At 33.6% G+C, this 21,878-nt stretch overlaps 1 protein-coding gene across 1 annotated transcript in view; it reads left to right on the forward strand.

The window, feature by feature from the left end:
- KCNH7 (potassium voltage-gated channel subfamily H member 7) overlaps positions 1–21,878 on the forward strand; it is a 461,431-nt gene that overhangs the window by 405,815 nt on the left and 33,738 nt on the right. Inside the window, exon 9 of the mRNA XM_040644531.1 lies at positions 7,826–8,025. Coding sequence (XP_040500465.1) covers positions 7,826–8,025 — 200 coding nt within the window. The remainder of the gene's footprint in view (positions 1–7,825; positions 8,026–21,878) is intronic.

Below are 21,878 nucleotides of genomic sequence, written 5' to 3' on the forward strand. Positions count from 1 at the left end.
TAATTTTAAAAATACATAAACCAGTAAATGAAGGTAAAATATATTCCATCTCTAACCTTCTTGACAAACATCTTGGGAGAATTTCTTATTTTATACTATGTAAAAAAAAGTTACTGGATTTCTGTTTGTAGCCATAATTGAGTAACTGAAAATTTACCATATTGCCATAAAATTTTTGAAAATGGCAGAAAACTGAACAGAATACAGAAGACAATTGTTTTCAGACATTGGAAAACAGTAGGGAATTTTGATACCTGAAGAAGGAAAACAAATAAGATGGGCCCCATGATAACTTCAGCTTTATGCCTGGAGTCACTTTCTGGACCACACTGAAAGGAGAAGCAATATAAGCAGACAACAGTGGTCCCATTGAATTAAGAAAACAAGATCAGAGGTCATGGTGGCTAAAGTGCTAAAATTTGCAAGACAGACAACCAGAGAAGAGGCAGTTATGGCAGAGAAAAGCTCCAGAAACATGCAGAGGTATTTCTTGGGTCTACTGATTAATACCAAGTCACAAATTCATGAGGGAGAACTCCTCAAGGCCTGTCAAATAAATACCAGACATACTGTAAATTGAACAATTTCCAGAGCTCACACATGTATTGAAAATATTCAAGTCCCTGTCAGTAGAGTGAAGAGCCCTCATTGAATATCAAAGGTGTTCATTTGAAATTTCAGAAAAATAGTGCCACAGTACTAGGGCTAGTCTAGCCCTAACAAAGCTTAAAAAATAAGCCTCAAAAGGAACAAGCTGATCTACAAGTATTTTAACTGTGTGCAAGAACAATATCCAATATTTATATCCAGCAATGAACAATGTTAAATTTACAGTGCTCAGCATCCATTAAAAAATTAAGAAATATATTAAGACACAGGAAAATGTAACCATAATGAAGAGAAAAAAATTTAACTCAGAATCAATAAAGAAGATGTAACATATACATACAATGGAATATTATTCAGTCATAAAAAGAAAAAAAAAGAATGAAATCTTGTCATTTGTGACAACATAGATGGACCTTGAGAACATTATGTGCTAAGTGAAATAAGTCAGACAGAAAAAGATAAATACCTTATAATCTCACTTATATGTAGATTCTAAAAAACAGATACAAAACACAAACAAACAAAATTAACCAAGCTCATAGATCTGGAGAACAAATGGGTGGTTACTAGAGACTGAGGGTGAGGGTTAGGAAAATGGGTAAAGGGAACCAAAAGTACAAATTTCCAGTCATTAAATAAATAAGTAAATAAATAAGGATATAATATACAGTATGGTGACTATAGTTAATAATACTGTACTGTATATTTGAAAGTAGCTAAAAGAAAAAATCTTAAAAGTTCTCATCACAAGAAAAGAACTTTGTGACTATGTGTGGTAATGGATATTAACTAGACTTATTGTGATGGTCATTTCTGACTGTGTACAAATATCAAATCACTATGTTGTACTTCTGAAACTAATATAATGTTGTATGTCAGTTATATCTTAATAAAACAAATAATAGCTTAGAACCAGAATTATCAGAAATGATGAAGCTAGCAGACAATACCAAGCACTTTAACAAATCTGTATGTGGACTCCCAGAAAATGGGGAAGGGAACAAGAAAAAAAATTTTTTTAATCCCTGAAATTTTTCCAAAATTGATAAAAGCTATAAACCACAGATCCAAGAAATTTAGTGAATCCTAAACAGGTTAAACACACACACACACACACACACACACACACACACACACTAAAGCACACCATATTCATATTACTGAAAACTAATGATAAAAAGAAAAAGTCTTAAAAGTAACCAGAGGGGAAAAAATAGGACACATCATGTGCAGAGGAAAAACATCAGGTTGAGAACATATTTCTTATTAGAAATAATGCAAACCAGAAGACAATGTAATAAAATTTTTCAAGTGCTGAAAGAAAAACAAAATCTGTCAACACAGAAATATTGGTTCAATTAATCTATCCTTCAAAAGTGACAGACAAACAAAACCTGACATAATTCATCACAAGCAGAGTATAAGAAATTATAAAGTTTTTCAGATGAAAAGAAAATGTGATTAAGATGAAAATTTTGGATCCAGAAAACAAATGAAGAACACTAGAAAGGTTAATATGTAGATAAATTTAAAAGATTTTTTCTCATTTTTAAATGTCTTCAAAAAACAAGTTTTAAAGCAAAAATTAGGAGAATGAATTTTGGGTTTTGTAACATATGTAGAATTAAAAATGTGACAATAATAGTACAAAAATGGGAAGGGGGAATGGAAATATGTTATTGCAAGATTCCTACATTATACATGAAGAGGTATTATATTATTTAAGGTACAGAGTGATAAGTTAAAAACACTTACTGTGACTCCTACAGCACAGCTAACTAGGCAATAGGGAAGATGAAATTAAATAATGAAAGTTATAAAACCAAAAGATAGAAAATAAGAGAAATGGGAACACAGAGAAAACAAATAGCAAAATGGTAGATTTAAACACAGCCACATTAATAATTCCATCAAATATAAGTGAGCTAAACTCTCACTGAATTGCAGAAATTGTCAGACTATTTTGAAAAATAGCTCAACCATACACTATCTAAAGAAAACACTTAAAATATAAAGAGACAGGTGAAACAAAAAGATGGAAAAAGATGTATGTACAATCACTAATGAGAAAATGTAAGGAGCAGTATTGACTTCAAAGAAGACTTGAGGACAAGGACTATTACCAGAGACAAAGTAGACACCACTGTCCTAAGTGTGTAGACACCCAATTACAGAGCAATTACATTAAGCAAAAACTAACCAAACCTAAAGGAGAAATAGACAAATCCACAAGACAAATCTACAGTTATAGTTAGCAATTAACACTCCTCCCTCTGTGTTTCATAGAATAAAGAGACAGAAAATCAGTAGAGATAAAAGACTTGAATGATACTATCAATTAACTTGACATGTTGGCAATTATAGTATACCAGCAGAATACACATTCTTTTTTAGTGTTTGTGGGACATTCACCAAAGATAGACCATATGCTGGACTAAATCAAATCCTCAAGACAGGTCATATTCTTTTTTTTTTTTTATGATTTTATTTATTTATTTATTTGACAGACAGAGAGCACAGCAGAGGGAAAAGCATGTTCCCCACTGAGCAGGGAGCCCAACTCAGGGCTTGATCCCAGGACCCTGGGATCGTGACTTGAGCACCTGAGCTGAAGGCAGACACTTAACCAACTGAGCCACCCAGGCGCCTCAACACGGTCATATTCTGAACCAAAAAGAAATAACAAATTTCAAAGTTTTGAATCATACATAGTATATCTCTGACCAAAAGAGAAACCAGAAATTAGTGAGAGACAGAGAGAGAAGGAAAAGGTGAGGAAAGGAAAGGTGAGGAAAGGAAAGGGAAGGGAAGGGAAGGGAAGGGAAGGGAAGGGAAGGGAAGGGAAGGGAAGGGTGATAGATACATATATTTGGAAAGAAAGTAGGTAATACACTTCCAAATAACCTATAGTTCAAAGAAAAAATCACATGGAAAATTAGAAAATAGTTCAACTGAATGAAAATGAAAATAAAATGTATCAAAATTTGTAAGAGACAGCTAAAACTGTGCTTAGAGAGAAATGTGTAGTGTTAAATATTTTTATTTAAAAAGAAAGGTCTAAAATCAAAGATCTAAGCTTCTATTTTAAGAAGCAAATAAACATGTAAGTAGAAGAAATAGCATAGATAAAAGCAAAAGTTAATAAAATAGAAATACAAACATTAGAGAAAATGAATGGTAGTATAATCTGGCCCTTTAAAAGACCAATAAAATTGATAAACTTCCAATTAGACTGATGACACAGAAAACATAAGTTATCAATGTCTTATATGAAAGGAGAGATATTACTACCCATTACAAAGATATTAAAAGAATAATAAAATAACATTATGAGTTACTTTATTATAATAAGTATGACAATTTAGATGTGATAGGAAAGTTCTTTGAATGATACAAATTATCAAAACTGAAACAAAAAAATCCTGAGCCATACAATGAAAATTGATAAATTGGATTTCATCAGAATTAGTAAATTTAACTTTCCTAAGGACGCTGTTAAGAAAAAGAATAAGCAAATAATAAACTAGAAGAAAATATTCTCAATACTTAGATCTAAAAAAAAAGACTTGTATCCAGAATATATTAAGAATTTCCTACAATTTTAATAAAAGACAACTCAATTTAAAAAAAAATGAGTGAGAGATTTAAACAGACATTTCAAGATACATAAATGGCCAATAAGTACAGGAAAAGATGTCATTAGTCATCAGGAAATACAAATTAAAACTCTAATGAGATATTACATGCCCACTACAAGGTTAAAATGAAAGCCTGGCAATACCAGCTGTTGAGTTGGGAACAATTGATATTGTCATAATTGCTGGAGGGAGTATAAATTGACACAAGTTTGAGAAACAGTCTAGTAGTTTCTTATAAAGTTTGTATAACTTTACCGCACAATTCCACTCCTAGGTGTTTAAAGGGAAATGGAAATATGTGCCCACACAAAAATTTGTACATACATGTTCATGGCAGTTTTACTCATAATAGCCAAAAACTAGAAACAGTGAGATTTGTGTCAACAGAAGAGATAAACTGGTAGAGCCATGGAATGCAAACTAAAGTGAAAAATAAAAACAAATTACTGAAACATGCAACAACAGAATTAATTTCAAAGACATGTTGAACAAAATAAGTCAGACACAAATATATATATATTATGATTCCATTTATACAAAAACCTAGGAAATGCAAACTAATCTGTAATGACATACATCAAAGTGCAGTGATTGTCTAGGTTCTAAAGTGAGTGTGTAGGCAGCCAATGAACACAAGAGAATCTTTTGGGGTGATGGAAATGTTCTATATATTAATTGTGTTTATAGCAGCGTATATGTTTGTCAAAATTAATTGATCTGTACAATTAAGATGGGTTTATTTTATTATATGTAAATTACACTGATTATAACATCTAAATTTTTAAGTTAAAACTTCTTAAAAGTTTGTGTAATAGGTAGAAAACAAGCGTATTTGTTCTGTTGGCACATTTCAGTTAGTGCCTAATGACCAACTAAATTTATTAGTTTGGTTAGCATATCAGATTTTGGGTGTGGTGCGCTGAAGGAAATTTTAGGAGATACCTGCTTTATTTCTATATTATCTAAACCTAAAACAAACCATTTGATGAAATTAGAACACTCTGTTGAGGAAAGCTAAGTAAAATATTGAGTTGAGGAGAGAAATGTCCTTATATAGTCTGCGATCTTGCTTTTGACTCATATTTTATGCCAATTGATGGGCATTAACTAAATGATATATAAAGAATATGATTATGCTGTGCTTCTCTCTTGCTTACAGCTTTTAGCTACAGTTGCTCCTAAAAAATTAGAAAAAAATAATTCATGCCTTCATTATAATTTAAAAAACCATCACATAGAATTTCCTCAGAGAAATACATGTTATTCATGTATTCAACTATATGCTTATAATCTAGATTTTGCCCTCTTGTCAACAAGTGGAAATACCTGTTTATGACCCAAACTAATGTTTTGGTTCATTTTTATGGCAGTATGGAGATAAAACCACAATATGGAAATAAAACCGTAGTATTTATTACAAACAAAATAAGGTTTTCCCTGACTCTCCTCCAAGTGATTATATGGTTTAGGTAAAATAACTGGCATTGATTATGTGCCCTCTGATTAAATCAAGTGAACTTAATCTGTACTAACTAAACTATTTCCTGAAAAAAATGATAAATACTTTGGAGACATAACAGCATACATAAATATTTCCAACACTACAATTAGGAAGAGTAAAATACACTTTTCACACGACTCTCCTTGAATCACAAGAATCTGTTCAGGCATGTATTGCTAACTCTCTTCTTCCGAGATCAGACGAGATAGGGCGCATTCAGGGTGGTATGGCCATAGACAGCTAACTCTCTTCTTAATCAACGATTCATTTACTCAAATTAGGCTCCAATCTTTTTTCTGTAGAAGGTCCAAGTCCAACCTCAACAGCTTGTCTACCTTACTGAGCATTATTGTCTTTCACACATCCCAATTCAGGCTTATTATAGATCTCCCCAGCTCTCATCCTTTTAAATAAATAAAAACAAGAGGGCCACTCCTTTTTCCGTGACATTCTCCTACTTGGGATATCTATGGTAAATAAGGACCATACTAACCACGAGACAAAGATACGATGGAAAAGAAAGCAAATAACCAAGAAGATAAGTTGTTTTAAAATACTTAACCTGAATCTGGCCAAAATCTACTTCAAAAATGATTAAGTGGTTTATAGAAGAAATGGTTTGTAGGGGCGCCTGGGTGGCTCAGTTGTTAAGTGTCTGCCTTCGGCTCAGGGCGTGATCCAGGACCCCGGGGTCAAGCCCCACATGGGGCTCCCTGCTCTGCTAGGAGCCTGCTGCTTCCTCTCCCACTCCCCCTGCTGTGTTCCCTCTCTCGCTGGCTGTCTCTCTCTGTCAAATAAATAAACAAACTTTAAAAGAAAAGAAAAGAAAAGAAATGGTTTGTAAAGTGGGGGGGGTAGGGTGGATTTGTTGGTTGAATACAGTTGAATCAAACAATTGAAGGTGTTCATTTTTTGCCACCTGCTCAGGATAGAGCAGTTCCAGTGTCTTAAACACATGCTACTTTCTAAGTTTCTGACACGCGGCCAAAGATTAAATTACAGACCATGTATCATGATTTGACTTTTTTTTTTTTACAGCTTTATTTATTTATTTGACAGACAGTACAAGCAGGGGAAGTGGCAGGGAGAGGGAAAAGCAGGCTCCCCATTGAGCAGGGAGCCACATGCTGGGCTCGATCCCAGGACCCTGGGATCCTGACCTGAGCTGAAGGCAGATGCTTAACAGACTGAGCCACCCAGGCGCCCCATGATTTGACTTTCTGCACAGAATATAGCACTTTTTTAAAATTACTAGAAACTGAATACAAACATAAAAGGAAAGAGAAGATACTAAAAAAATTTATGTTGAATCATAAAGATCTAGCTCAGAAGCCACTTAAAAGGGTACTCAACCTAAGTACCAAAACGTATAGCAAGGATTGTTATAGCAGTTTCTTTCTTTGCACAGATGAAGGAAAAAGGTGTATCCTGCTTTTTTCTACAAAAATAAAATTATATCCTCACACCCTAAGCCAGTGATATCTATTTCTCATGTAAAAATACTGTAAAAATTAATTTTAAAAGATTAAAAAATTGTATACAAATACTCTAAGGAAATTACGAGTTCCTTAAAACAATTTATCATTCCTTAGCAAGACCAAAGCATTCAAAAAAGATTTATAATAGATTTTTAATATTAAAAGGCTGGGTTTGAGGCCAAGAGGCAGAGATATCACAGCTTAAAAATTAACATTTTAACTCCAGTTCCAGAAAACATATCTATGGTAAACCTATGACATATATCCTTATTACATTACAAAGAAAATGTTTGTTCTACTAAAGGCAATTTTATCTCTAGTCAATACTCCAGATCATAGGCTGATATTATAAACAATCTGAGTTTATCTTTTAATTTAGAATCCATGGTGAATTTGGAGACTTTTCCTCTCTAGATTTGTCATCAAAATTATAAAATTTACAACAGTATAGGCTTAACTTATTTTTTCCCCATGAGCCAGTGGTAAATCCTTACAACTGGATTGAGATAATAAAAAAATCTACATACTTGAGATTCTCACAAGATATGATAATGCCCAAGTGCAGCTTCCCCCATAACTTTGTTTTTTATCCAATTCAGCATTAATGTATGCAAGCATTTTTGGGAATGTATCTGCGATTATCCAAAGACTATACTCGGGAACTGCCAGGTACCACATGCAAATGCTTCGAGTGAAAGAGTTCATTCGCTTTCACCAAATCCCCAACCCTCTGAGGCAACGGCTTGAAGAATATTTTCAGCACGCGTGGACATACACCAATGGCATTGACATGAACATGGTATGTATTTCTGTTTTCCAAAATGCAAGTACCTCAGGCATTATAGCTACAGTCCAAATGGGAAAGCCAATCTCACCAGCTTTGAACCCCTTGCTTTTGTTTTCCTCTCGGATGTTTATTTTCTCCCCTGGAGATAGTCTCTCATTCTCAATTCATGGCATTGCATGGTGCTATATCTAGTTATATTGTGTGGCAAAGGCATTATAACATGATGCAAACTGATATAACTGTGTGTAGTAGAGTTCCCACTTCCAGTTAGAGAGAATATTGCTAACGTAGGACTTGGGCTTCCACCACAGTCCTAGCTGCCAGCACCCCAGAAAATAGTTGGACCCATGTGCATTAAGATTGAACAAGTAAACAGTAACAACCACTATGCTACCTCTAAACAGAAATCCAAAGTTAACATTCCTTAAAAAAACAAAACAAAAAAACAGGACACTTTGAGGATTTGTGGGAGAGGTTAGGGAGCTTAAGCATGCCATAAACATTTCATGATAGGAAGTTTCATGTTTCTGTTAAGGATAAATTTTTCTATATTTACAACAATTAACTATGTGCCCTTTTACTCTACCTGGTTTAATGCATCTTTCCTTTCAAAGGGGAAATATGGAATTCTTCAAAACTTTTAAGCAAATTCAGTATCAACAATCACTTTTCATAATTCTTCCCACTTATATCAGTTCTTAAAAATCAACATAATTGATAGCATGACCATGCTCTAAAGAGCACTTTTTATTATTAGGTGAATTGCACACATTCTTTTGACCTGTTTAGCTATAGAGACTGATTCCTAAAGATAGGTTATGTGACACACCCAAATTCTATGGTGTATCACAGACCTATTAAGAAGATTAAAAATATGATGTCCTCCCATCTATCAACTCCTCCACTGGGCAAGGACCTTGTTTCTAAGAATTCTTCAGAAAATAAAACCATTCACATTTAATGACATGAACAGCATAATGCAATTTTTACATAAGTGAACCTATCCAATTTAGATTGACATTTTTTATTTGACCAGTAATATTTTAATAAAAAAGGAAAGGTTCAAAATTAGAAGTCAAAGGACAGAAGGCATTGCAAATATTTCCCAACTTGAAAGCCATATAAGGATGAGTTTACCAAAGCTGTGTGTGATTTATTTGACTGAGAAGTAAGGACATGCCATTATAAAAATTGTAATTTGAAAAGCTAATCAGTTAGCACATTTCATATAAAAGCATGACTGAATTCCATGTGTTATTTCTAATTATCCCAAAGTTACTTGTGAAAATTCATTTGATAAATTGATATCACTAAGATAACACTTTTTTCTCATAAGAAAGCACGTACAAATGGATCACTTGATATATTTCCATCTGTATTATTGTTGAACAAAGATATCAGCATCAGAAACTATTGGGGATTCTCTAATGCTGGGTTGGCTGAAGCAGTGTCAAGAATTTTTAATCAAAACACGTGTCACTCAATTTTATTGTTCCATACTGCCAGATTATTTTAATAACAGTGATCAACAATTATTTATTGTACTTCCCCTCTCCATATAACTAGTTTTGTGACCATTTTTGTGATAAAGTCTATTTTTTGACAACTATTTACCTTTCATTGTTTGACTCTATTACCTATGAATATGGTTTATATACCACTTGCCTACTTACAATGTACTTATGAAAGATTTATCTCTTTCCTGTCTGCTTCACACCTTAATACATGGAATCACAACACCCACCGGTAAGAACAGGAGGTATTTATATCCAATTTAATTCTCGTGTAAATTGTGGAGAACACCCTTGTTATGTCAGGTTTAGAGCTTGTTAAGTGATTTCCAATGTTAGTTCTGATCTTTATTGCATGATGTAGCAGAGGAAAAACAAAGCAAGGAACTGGGGAAGAAAACCTGAAAGAGGCCAAGTACAGAATAGAAATCCTTAACTTTAACAGCAACTTGACCTCTAGTAATATTTATATACAGTTTCCCCCTCCCCACAAAAAGGCACTTATCTGCTCCTTCCTCCAATCTGGTAAAGGTTATGGGTATACGGTTTGCATTAGATAATTGTCATAAAGAAATGTCATTCTCTTTCATCATCCTCTATTTTCATGATGTAGGTGCTTTTCTTTCCTCCCATCTGCATGCCTGTATTACATGATCCTGGAGTGTGTGAGCTCTAAACCATGTGCCACTGAGTCTTGCATGTGGTTTTGAGAGCTTGACTTTGCACGAACTTCTTGTTTGTACACAGTGTCTACATTTCTCATCTTGTGACTACAAAGTGAGTAAAAAATCAAAGTGCAAGATAACTGAAAACTCAGCAAATGGAAGATGCTTGTTTATTAAGCACAATGTACAAAAAAAAGTTAGAGAAAAGCAACTGTACTCCTAGACTATTGAAAGATTTAAAAAAAGAAGAAATCAAAGTGGATTTTTTTTACCTCCAAACCACATTGTTATAATCCCTGTGTCTTATTAATTTATTGTTAACTAAATAGTAATTTAGTAATAATTTAAAGTGATTTTAATTTATGTATTGTGATACATAAAAGTACATCAAACTGTTGTATTTTATACCATTTCATATTATTTTGTTTAAGTATAACCTTAAATATAATTTCTCATGAAACATTTCAGGTCATTTTTTTTTTTTTTTACTGTTCAGCCATGTCAAAATGAGGTACAAGTTTTCCAATCACACTGTATTAATTGACTCAGTTATTTTTCATAACCCAAAACATTTGATTCCTCAAGATCTCAAAACATAGAAAATAATCTATCTAAAATGTGCAGCCATATTTCTTATTCCCTATATTTTTTGCTTTTTTTGAAATAGCTATTGCCAGAATGTTCCAGAACCAAAAGCATTCAGGGGACATTTATGAGCTCCCTTTCAATTGAACAAAATGGTTCCAAGTACAAAAGGAAAAGGGTCAGGGGAATGCAGTTAGAGAAAGGAAAGTGTTCTTTTGTATCTGATGTCAGGCTTAGGAATAGTGAAAATTATCTCAAAAATGTCTATAGGTCAATTCTGGCAACTTGTTGCCTGCTTCTCCCCCAAATTTGACTAATTAGGGGAAAAGGAGATACTTTCTCAGATTAAGGCTGAAGGTATCTCAAGAAATTTCCCCCAATCAGAGCTGTCCTCTGACCCAGTCTAAAACTTTCTGACACTATCCAACATTGATTTTAGTTACAACATGGGCAAGAACTGAAAATCATCTTCCATGTCAGTGTAGAGGCAAGTTTCTTCATATCACATACAAGAGCCTGGCTAGAATGAAGAAGAGCCCCAAAACCATCCTCTATACATCATTTTGAATGAATCATTTATGACAGAAACTCCTTCAGAATTTAAGGATATATTGACATGGAAGAAAAAACTTTATGAACACTTAATGAAGAATTTCATTTCTTACCTTAAAAATTTTAGTAACGCCTAATAATATAAAACAAACTAGGAATAGAAATTCAGAAGACCTAAACACTAGCTCTCCATTTGCCACTAATCTTGGACAAGTCACTTAACCTCTCTGCAATTTCATTACACTTGTCATTGTCAAATGTGTTTAAAACCAGAACTCAAATATGCTAAATGTATAGAACAATTATTATGGTAGTTTTTCTGCTTGAGGATGGAGATTCTAACCTATCTCTTGCCTAATCTTTGGCTTTCTGAGTGGGCTTCTAGTTTTCTTTGATGATGAATTGTTGATGGCAGAGAACAGAAGAGGATCATTTCAGATAAAATCTAGAACAAGAATAGAGGATCATATGTGGAGAACCACTTGGAAGAATTAAGGCAGGTAGTCCAGAAATTAAGGCAGGTAGTCCAGAAATAAACTTCATTTAATTTATTTTAGGAAGAAAAGGAATGACTGACAATTCTTTTTTATCCTGAGGCATTAATGGAGAAAATTTTGAAAAACAGACATAGAAAGGTGTTGGAATAAGAACCTAGGAAGAGGAATGGATGAATGTTTCAGCAGGGTAGATAGACAAGTTTTCCTTAAAAACAGGCAGGAATGAAAAGAGAAAGGGCAAAGGCACTGGCTTTGAGGTATAAAGGCGAAAACTCAGTGGCACTAGCACTGCATGGTCCAGTCTCCTCGGTTAAGCAGAGATAGATTAAGTCCTCAGAAGGGAGGAGGTATAAAATAAGAGAAGAACTGAAGAAGGGGAGAATTTTTAGAGATTTCAATCAAGAGTCAACCTAGTAGGCTAAAAATGCTTAGAACTACAGTGGAACTCTCAGTGACAAAGCATTCATTTGTAATGCCCCCAACAAACAAAGCCAATCATAATGGAAATGAAATTAATAAATAATGGCATATTGTTTAATAGAAATTCTTACTTTTTGGAGTTGATATGATGTCTAAGGAGCATCTAAGTGAAAACTCTGATTTCCTTTCCTTCCAAGGCTCTTTTCTAGCTCCTCTGTGACCGTCAGAGTACCCTTGCTAACTCTAACTACTGACCTTAACTACTAGCTATTAACTACCTGCTACTACTACTACTTACTACTAGCTACTATCTACTTAACTACTAACTACTAACATTGATTATATCTTCATTCACAATCTAACTCTATACCAACAAAAACCTTGTTATACCCATTCTCTACACTTACCGAAATGACTTCATCTATGCCAGACCTTTACATTCAAATCTCCTTCACTCACGGACTATTTTGATACACCATAGTGAAAGGCCTGAGCTCTTTCAGTCAGCAACTCATATAAAAATAATCATTGTGACATTAAACCTCATTGGAAATGTAAAGCAAAATATACAAAATAGCATGGCTTGTCTTCACCATATTGTTTTTATCCCCCCCTTAACTTTTCCTAATGATCTTTTATATAGTCAAGTTGATAAATAAAGTCAATGAAAAACCTTCGTTTCATTAGTCATAAAGCTTAATAAAATGATTAAAAATATGGTGCCCTCATATTTGTTCCTCTAGTAGGCAAGGATTCTGTTTCTAAGAATTCTTCAGAAAACAAAATCGCTTACATTGAAAGATAACAATAGCAAGACACAATTTTTACATTGGTGAGCCTGTAAAATGCTTGATTATTTTTTGTTTGACCAGTAATATTTTGACAAAAAAGCGCAGGTTCGGAATCAGCAGTCAATGAGCAAAAAGCCTTGAAAATATTGCCAAACTTTGAAAGACATGCTGCTTCTCTACACAGCCTAGCAAATAAATTCGCACATTTAAAAATAGGGCATGGAGACTGGCAAAAACCTGCATTTAAATGATAATGATCCTTAGGACTGGTGATATCTTTTAGTTTTCTGTAAAGAAATACCTACTTACCTTTAAGAGTTGAATTAAAATAGTTGTCTACAATGTACTTTAAAAAGATGTTTTTATAGGCATGTTGATTATTTAACAGGAGCTGCCTGGCTCCACAGAAATTATGTAGGGAGTAAAATTTTGCACTAGCAAGGAATCTCCTCCTAGCACGCATACCGCCCACTGTAGCCAGTACCTGAACAACAGGTGCCTAAGAAAGGACAAGGCACATGTCCTTCCTATTTTTCACCAAGATACTCACTCTGAAGTCTCAACAATACCACACAGAACAAGAAATGCCATCTGGAGCCCCCTAACATGAACACTAGCAAGCTTAAGACAGGCATCTGGTATTTTCTGGTCTCAAATGGTATGTGCTCAATCGTGTTTCACAAATGATTGTGGTCACTTCATCCGGGTCTCCAACCATCATCAAGAAGGACTTATTTACAGCAGACACCATGCTGCTTCTACGCAAAGGGAGTTCTTAACAGTAAGATCTTATCTCTAGTGGTTTCTGAGCCAAGAGAAATGACAGCATGACCTCAGGCTTTACACATGAAAAACAGTCATTGCAGACAGAGCACACTGAGGCAATGAACATACTACAGTTTCTTCATTCATTAATAATGTTCCTCGTCCAGTAGTAGGATAGTGGAAATGATGTCTCAAATAACTTTTTAACTCTTTAAAATAATGGTACTATTCAAACAGGACTCGAGAGGGCAATTTTTCATGCTGGAGAATGTGACATGTTTTCAGATACTTTCTTTGGAGTTGTAGAAACGCAGGAGTAATTTAAACTCAATTCAATTTTAAGATCGCTTAATATTCCACACAGGTTTAACCAATAATAAAAATACAGAGAGTCATCAAAACTCAGTTTTAAAATACTCTTTGTAAAAATACAGAGTCATCAAAACTCAGTTTTAAAATGTTCTTTGTAAATATGACTTTAAATCCCTTTTAATTCAGATATTAGAGTAACTCAGCATTTATCAAACTTAATGAAATCAAGCCATTCACAATTTCTCCCAAAATAAAAGTCCAATATTTTCTTTAATGGAAGAATTACCTGAGACATTGCAGGGGCCTGGATATTTATATTGAAATGGATATGTCAATATTCCACCCAATATGTCAGAGTTTTTTAAGTCATTTTTTTAAGGGTGAAAATAAGCAAAAGTAAGTTCATCCATGCCAATTGCTCTTACAGACTTAAGGCCTCACTATTCACAGAATTTACATATATTTTAATTGTTTTTCTTGGCTTATACATATTGCTATCCATGGGGATGAGTATGAATGGAAAAAAGAATTACTCATTGCCTCTTTCGTAGCAGATATTCCTAAAAAAAACAAAAATAAAACAAAGCAAAACAAAAATCCTCTTTTTTGTTTGCATCTTGGGCTCCACATAGATATAATTATTGTGTTTGAATCATGGAGTTCCATTTCTAGCCCTCACTTGTTCTAACTATGAGAATGCCCAGAAACTGTGTCATTAGTCGTGTTTTCTAAGATGGGAGATTTAACCCAGAATCTAACTCTAATTTTGTCTGCTTTGTCTGTGACCAGTGCTTAATATTGAATAGCAGACACCAAGCAGTGAGGTCAGAGCATTATAACAAAGCAGATATGGTTAATCAGGATGTTTCCTCTATAAATTACCTATATATAGTAGCATTTTTGCATAGTTTTTGGTTACCTTTTTCTTATCATTTTATAAGACATCTTCATGAATTACAGATACTAATGCTTTATTTGTCATCTATATTGTAATTTGTTTCCAATATCTTTTCAACATGTTGGTTTTGTTAAAAATATCTTTAGAATTTAAAAGTTTGGGTTTTTTTTTTTTAGATATGGTCCAATTAGTCAACTTTTCTTATATAGTTCAGAGATCTTGTCCTGATTTTCAAAGTTCCTGCTAAACCTATGGATTATACAAGTAGTTTCCCAGGTTTTCTTATAAATTTTGTTGTGTAATTAGAAAGAAAATTCTGTGTTCTGTTTGAAATGTAGTCTTGTAAATTATTTTCTTTACATGAGTAGAAGGTAGTACTGGTAGAATATAAGTAAGTCATTCTTTTTCTATCGATTTCAAATACCACCTTATTTATACATTAAATTGTCAGATATAATTGGTGTACATACCTTTACTGTCAAATGGTCTCTATTAGTTCATTCTTATGGCAATATAATAATGATTTGTACTTAGTGGATTGATACGTGCTTTAATATCTGACAAAGTAGGTCAACCCTAACTAATCTTGTCTTTCTTATTTCCCTAGTTACTTGAGAGTACTTATTCTTCCAGATAAGATATATGACTATTTTTATTCAATTACAACAAACTCCATGTTGGCTTTTGAGATAACCCAAAGATCAGATTGTCAACTCTGGCTAAGGAGAGTCAGAAATTGTAACCAATATCAAGATTTACCAACAATTTCAAGAATGTATGTAATCATGGGGCTTAAGCAAAACATGATGATCCTTCCTTATATTAGTATGTGTTTTGGCTCAGTGTAACATAGGAGGTCCTTAAACAGTGTATGTAATGGCATAACACGTAAGCAAAATGAAACTCTTTTGGTCACTAAACTTCTACATTTTATAGTCTGGAAGTTACATAGCCTACATGACATTTTCCAGAAAGCCATGTCTTGTAATCTTATAATCTATTGATGTTTATCCTAAGTAATTTATATTACGTGAATCCTACTAAGAACACTCCATAGATAGGAAGTACCCCACACCCTTAGTGTGTTTGCCAGAAGCAGGTCACTACTGTTTTGTCATTGACTGGTCACTTTTCTTTCCAGGTGTTCCTCAGAAAAGATAGAGAATGGACTGTAAGCCTGCTGCTATCTCTTTCCGTCCTATGAATTTTACATTGATTTTCACATAACTTTGGAATTTAAATATTAAGTTCTCACACTTGCGGCACATTAAAATCATCTGAAATGCATTAAACAAATTTCAGTGCTTTCAAATCAACTCTACAACAATTAAATCAGAATTGCTTATAGTGAAGTCTGAGCATCAGTATTTTTATAAGTCTATTCTAGTATGTAGCCAGGATTGAGAACCACCTGTTTAGATTTTAAAAATAAAATCTCCCTCAATAAAATGTTATAATTTTCTTCTTAGAAACTCTTATATTTGTTATTAAATTTATTTTTAAATTTTATATAGCATAGTCAGTTGAACAAATGAAATACATTACACATTTCCATTTTTACCTGCTTATACATAATAAGGAGTGAAACCATCTTCTTTACAGCCACCTTAACAAATTCCCTGTCTTGTTTTGATAGGACTTTTTCTTAGTTTAATATAATTTGGTTTAGTTTGGGCGCTTGGACGGATTTCCTTGAGGATTTACTCTTGGATGTTCTAGATATGCAGTCATATCAGCATCAAAAAGAAATAGATCCATTCTCTCTTTTCAAATGTGTATTATGATTTCTAGTTCACTAGATCCTCCAAAACCATTTTGAATAGTAATAGCTGACTTCGATAAAAATAACTTCACCATTAAGACTAATACTTTTAAAATATCTTTGCATTTCTGGAATCAGTCCTACTTGGTTGCAGAGTTTCTGGGTCTTTATTGATTTTGTTGGTTAGTAAATTATTTAGAATTTTGCATCTATTTTATAATGATATTGGTATACACTTATATGCTCTTAAACTGTTAGAAAGAAATCATCTGTAAAACCATGTGGTCCTGGAAATTTTCATAGTAGGTCTTTAATTACCATTCCAACTCTACTATGGTAATTATGTATTCTATTTCTTCCTTGGTCATTATCAGTAATGTATATTTTGTGAAGAATTCATCCGTTTCAACTAGGCTTTCCAAGTTGTAAAATTGCATGTAAGACTCTTCTAACTCACTGAGTATTTTCTGTATCAACAGGTACATCTGCTTTCTCATTCCTAAACTTGCATATTTTTGTTCTCTCTCCTTTCCTATAGCAGGCTTTTGAAAGATTTATAAATTCCATTGGATTTTGTTCAAGGAACTAGCCTTTGCATGAATTTATACTTGCTACTATTCTTTTTATTTCTAGAGTCTGCCTTCATTAATTCCCTTTTTTTTCTGTGGGTTTTCTTATTATTTTTAACATTGTAATAAGGTCTTTTATTGTTTGAGTCTTTCTTCTGTAATAATAATGGTGTTAAGACTATACAGTCTCCTTTCAGTGCAAGTTTTTCTGTGGTTTCATGGGTTTTGATATGACACTTTCTCCTTTAATGCTTTCTACATTATTTCTTCTTTGATGAGAAGGTTATCATAGAGTGTGGTTCTTAATTTCCATGTATTTCTGATTTTCTGGTCACTTTTTAATATTTTTCTAATTTTTTGGATTATAGTCAGAGTTAATGGATTATATAACATTTCTACTTTTATAAATGTTTAAGCACCTTACACTTAATGTAGAAGCGATCTGTAGTTGTGATGTTTAAAATGACTCAACTTTTATAAAGATTTTCCAAAACATTTAGCTTTATTGTCATGGGGATGAGGGACATCTGCTCTCTTTTTTACACATATTTTACTCTCTTAAGTAAAATATGATTAAATTATATAATTCCACCAACAAGAACAGCCAGCATAAATAGGTTTCAGAACATAGACAGCTGATTTAAAGTTCAGTTGATGGGAAGTAGAAATGGGCAGGGACAATATCTGGAACATTCAGAGTGCTGAGGTAGCAAGAATCAACACATTTTACAGAAGAGAAGTATGTCAGGAGGAAGAGACCTTCTACTATTTTGAGAACTTTTCCTATTTTGTAAAAAATTATACAATTGCTGATATAGTCATCGCTTTCTTTAGAAAACAATTGGAATTGCTGTCTGGCCCTAATCTTTCTGAGGAACAAATACCCTAACTGGTACAAAGTGAAAATGACATTTATGCTAAATTAAATGAATTGGAAACATATTGGGAGCAACTTTAGAAATCCAATCAAATGGACAGCTGTGGCAAGACACTATAGTTGATAGAATCCTAGACTAAGTTTGAAGTCTTAGTTCTTCCACAAATAAAATCCCTAATACATTTATGTTTCAGCTTTCACATATAAAAATGAGGTAAATCACCACTCTCTATTCCTTATATAAAGTTGACAAGTCAGTCAAAATATTTGCTTCTAAAATATTATCACATGAGGGATGTTTCTGAAACATAAAACTAGATTTAAATTCAAGATGACGTGTCAAGTACAAAGTGGTACTTAAATCATTCTTTTCATTACCTGGAAGATTTCACCCCCTTCTCCTTTTTTGTGAGCAAGCTCAAGTCAGTTACAATCAATCCACTTGGGAAGAAGTATTTGCAAAGCATCCAGTAGATCCCACGATAGTTATATTCTGTCAATGCCTTCCCTCACTCCCTCTCTCAAGGAGTTGCGTTGAGGGTAAGGTCCTGAAATTGTTTCTCAGCATCCACTTTCCTCTTATTACCTTTAGAAACCCTAGTGGGTTCCATTGTTTCCCCTTGGGACCTTATACAATAAATCCTAATGCACCTTTTTAAGTCAGGCTGTTGCTGAATTAGCAAAATTCCGGAGTCTGGGTAACAAGGACATGTATGTAAAAGCAATAAATCCTCTCTGCCTACTCATCATTACCCACACCCCAACTCATCCTTGGCCCTGACTTAATTGAGGTCACTTTAAAGTTTCAGTGTCCTTGTGAAAGCAAAGAAACATCTCACATATCATGCTGTGACCTGGTGGTGAGAGCTGCCAGAGAGGCAAGGAGAAGAAGCAGGAGGAAAAACTGTTTCATTTTTCAGGGAATCTTTACTTGCATCAAAATCAGTTCAGGATTTATGACGTTGTTTTCCATGTCTGTGTGTGGCAAGTTTTTGTTCTGTTCATGATTTGCTTCTGAATGATGTAACCATGTGATAAACGTTGAAAACTTACACATAGAAAATTAGTTAATTTTCTCAAGGCTTATAAGGGCCCCCATCAGAGATTGCATAATACTTCGTTCTGGCCAGATAAGATACCCTTCCTATACAATAAAATAATTCCTCATTCTCATTAGCCACATGAAGGTAAAATAAGAAAGCAGATAGCAAAGCAGTTTAAGCTTCAGACTAGGGCTATGTATATTTAAATGTTTAAAACTGCTAAAAGAACCCACCTATAAGTGGTAAAGATTTACCAAATGCTGAATGCCCACATGGCAAGCAATGATTCTATCAGAGTCAGAAAATGCTATAAAATATTAAGGCTGTACTCTAGGGCAGAGACTTAAGATTTAACATATTACTTGCATCATCTATTTGATAATCACACTTGAGGTTTAGTGTTTCATAGGGAGTGTTAATTTGTGTTTTGATTAATCCTAATTTGTCAAGATCTAAGTGTATTTAATGAACCAGAGAATTTCCTCAGAAAATTTCCTAATGTCAGTTATTGTGGTTACCAAACTTGTTCATATGATTAATTTGCTATTTAGGGGAATCATTTAATATGCTCAGACTGTCTTCCTTATGGTGCCCTTTACAGCCTGCCTTTAGGAATGTCCCCCTCTGCGGCTACACTAAGTGAAACAAATCAAAAACCATTCATTACAACATAAATCCACTTTCCAATATTATCTGGACAGGGGGCATCTGTAAGAAAATACATTTTGATTCTTTCTAAAGCATATAGTGCATTTCAAAAACCATAGATGATGTCTCTGTTTTTGTCTAACAGAAGCTAGAAAGTATACCCACCATAAAAGAGCATTTTGCAATCCAAGCTAAGAGACAGCAGGCATTGAGGCATGTGTCTTAAATGTGAGGAAAGAATAAGGAGTTTATTGTCAATATATTGTGAATATTTAACTTTATTTGAAAACCCTTATCTATCAGCATCCAGGTAAAAGTTGAATGAGGAAATAAATTTCTCTCTTGCAACTTTTGCCTTTCTTTAATCACATGGGGTGGGGCTAGGAGCATGAAGACTCATAGAATAAACTTTAAACTGCTGGGCAGGGAAGAAAATCATGGTTTTAGGACTATAAATCACCTGCCCTACCCACAGGACACATAGTTACTGTTGAAAGACAAAATTGTATTGAAAATTGATTATAAAAGAACTATTTCCAGAGCAAAATCCAATAGAAAGTAGGCCCCACCCTGAGGGATGATACAATAGTTTCATATAAAAAACAATAATAATAATCTTAATTAATATTCATTAATATTCTTCTTCTCAGACTCCACTAACTGAAGCTCAGGACACATTTCTTTACTTGTAATCTGTCATAGACCTGGGCCAAACTTATTTTTCGTTGAAACCCCAATACAAAAAATAGGTACCATAATTGTTTTATTGGCATAAGTATATAAGTTTAATTTAAGGATCTACTTATTAAAAAGTAAATGAGACGAACATCATTTTGATGAGCACACTCATATCAAATCAGAAATTGCAGGCATTAACCCCAGCCTCCATTCTTTTCTAAATTTTGTATTCATTGCTCAGTATGGAGAAAATTTGAATTCACACACTGCATAATTGCAAATATTGACAAAATTGTAGAATTTATTCCACTACGTGTATGCCAGCAGATACACATTTGAGGGAAGTTTAGTATAAAGTTAAATACTTCTGAATTAATATCTGATCATGTTTGACAGGTGCTTACTAAGGGATAGTTAATTATTTCCATTTTTCTCTTTGTATGACTTCTTCAAGGAGTTTTATTTAGTTTGATTTAATAATGCTATCTTGTTGTGTAGTTGTTAGGTTATTCTTCTTTGAATGTTAAACTTTGGGTCCTTAAACTTGGGTCCTTTGGTAGTAAGCTATGGGGTTGATTGCTTTTAGCAATCACAGAAAGCATTTCAAACTCACTTAAAAGACTGAATGTCTCATTTGTCTTACAAAGTTGAGGGTCCCAAAGAGTTGTATTCACAGAAAGTCTAGTAAAGGAGAGTTACCTTACATTTATAAAATATTCAAGTGACCTTATAACATAATAAAGACATGGGATTTTTATCAGCCTTGAAAAAATTTTCTGAAACATCAGGAAGTTTTAAAAATCCCCCATAACTGAAAATATTAGAAAAGTTAAATTGGAGCTTTTCATTCACCTTGAATTAACTGTATATTGAGGGTTCATTTGAACAACCACTAGGATTATAAATGTCCAAATGTGTACTATAAATGTCCATGCAAAGCAAAGTGTGGAAAATTCTGATTGAATATATATTAAATATATAATCTGCAGGCCATGAACCTGATTCTGGGTGATGCTCTTGGGTCTTTGAAATCAAATCAACCCAATAAATAATGACTCTAGACACACAGTGAAAGGTGCTGTGTACTCTCAGAGCCTCAGAACTTGACTGACAAGAAGGTTGTGTAGAGTGTGGTGGAAATAGTTATAACAATCACTAAACCAGCTGTGTCTTGGTTTGTACCTGTGTACTTGACATACCTACTCTTTACAACCAGATCTGCTAGACCTGGTAAAATGCTAATATTTGATTGTTAAATGAAGAAGTTCCATGTTAGTAGTATAGCAGAGGAA

This window comes from Ursus maritimus, unplaced genomic scaffold (assembly GCF_017311325.1).
Source record: "Ursus maritimus isolate PB19 unplaced genomic scaffold, ASM1731132v1 scaffold_1, whole genome shotgun sequence".
NCBI classification, from domain to species: Eukaryota; Metazoa; Chordata; class Mammalia; order Carnivora; family Ursidae; genus Ursus; species Ursus maritimus.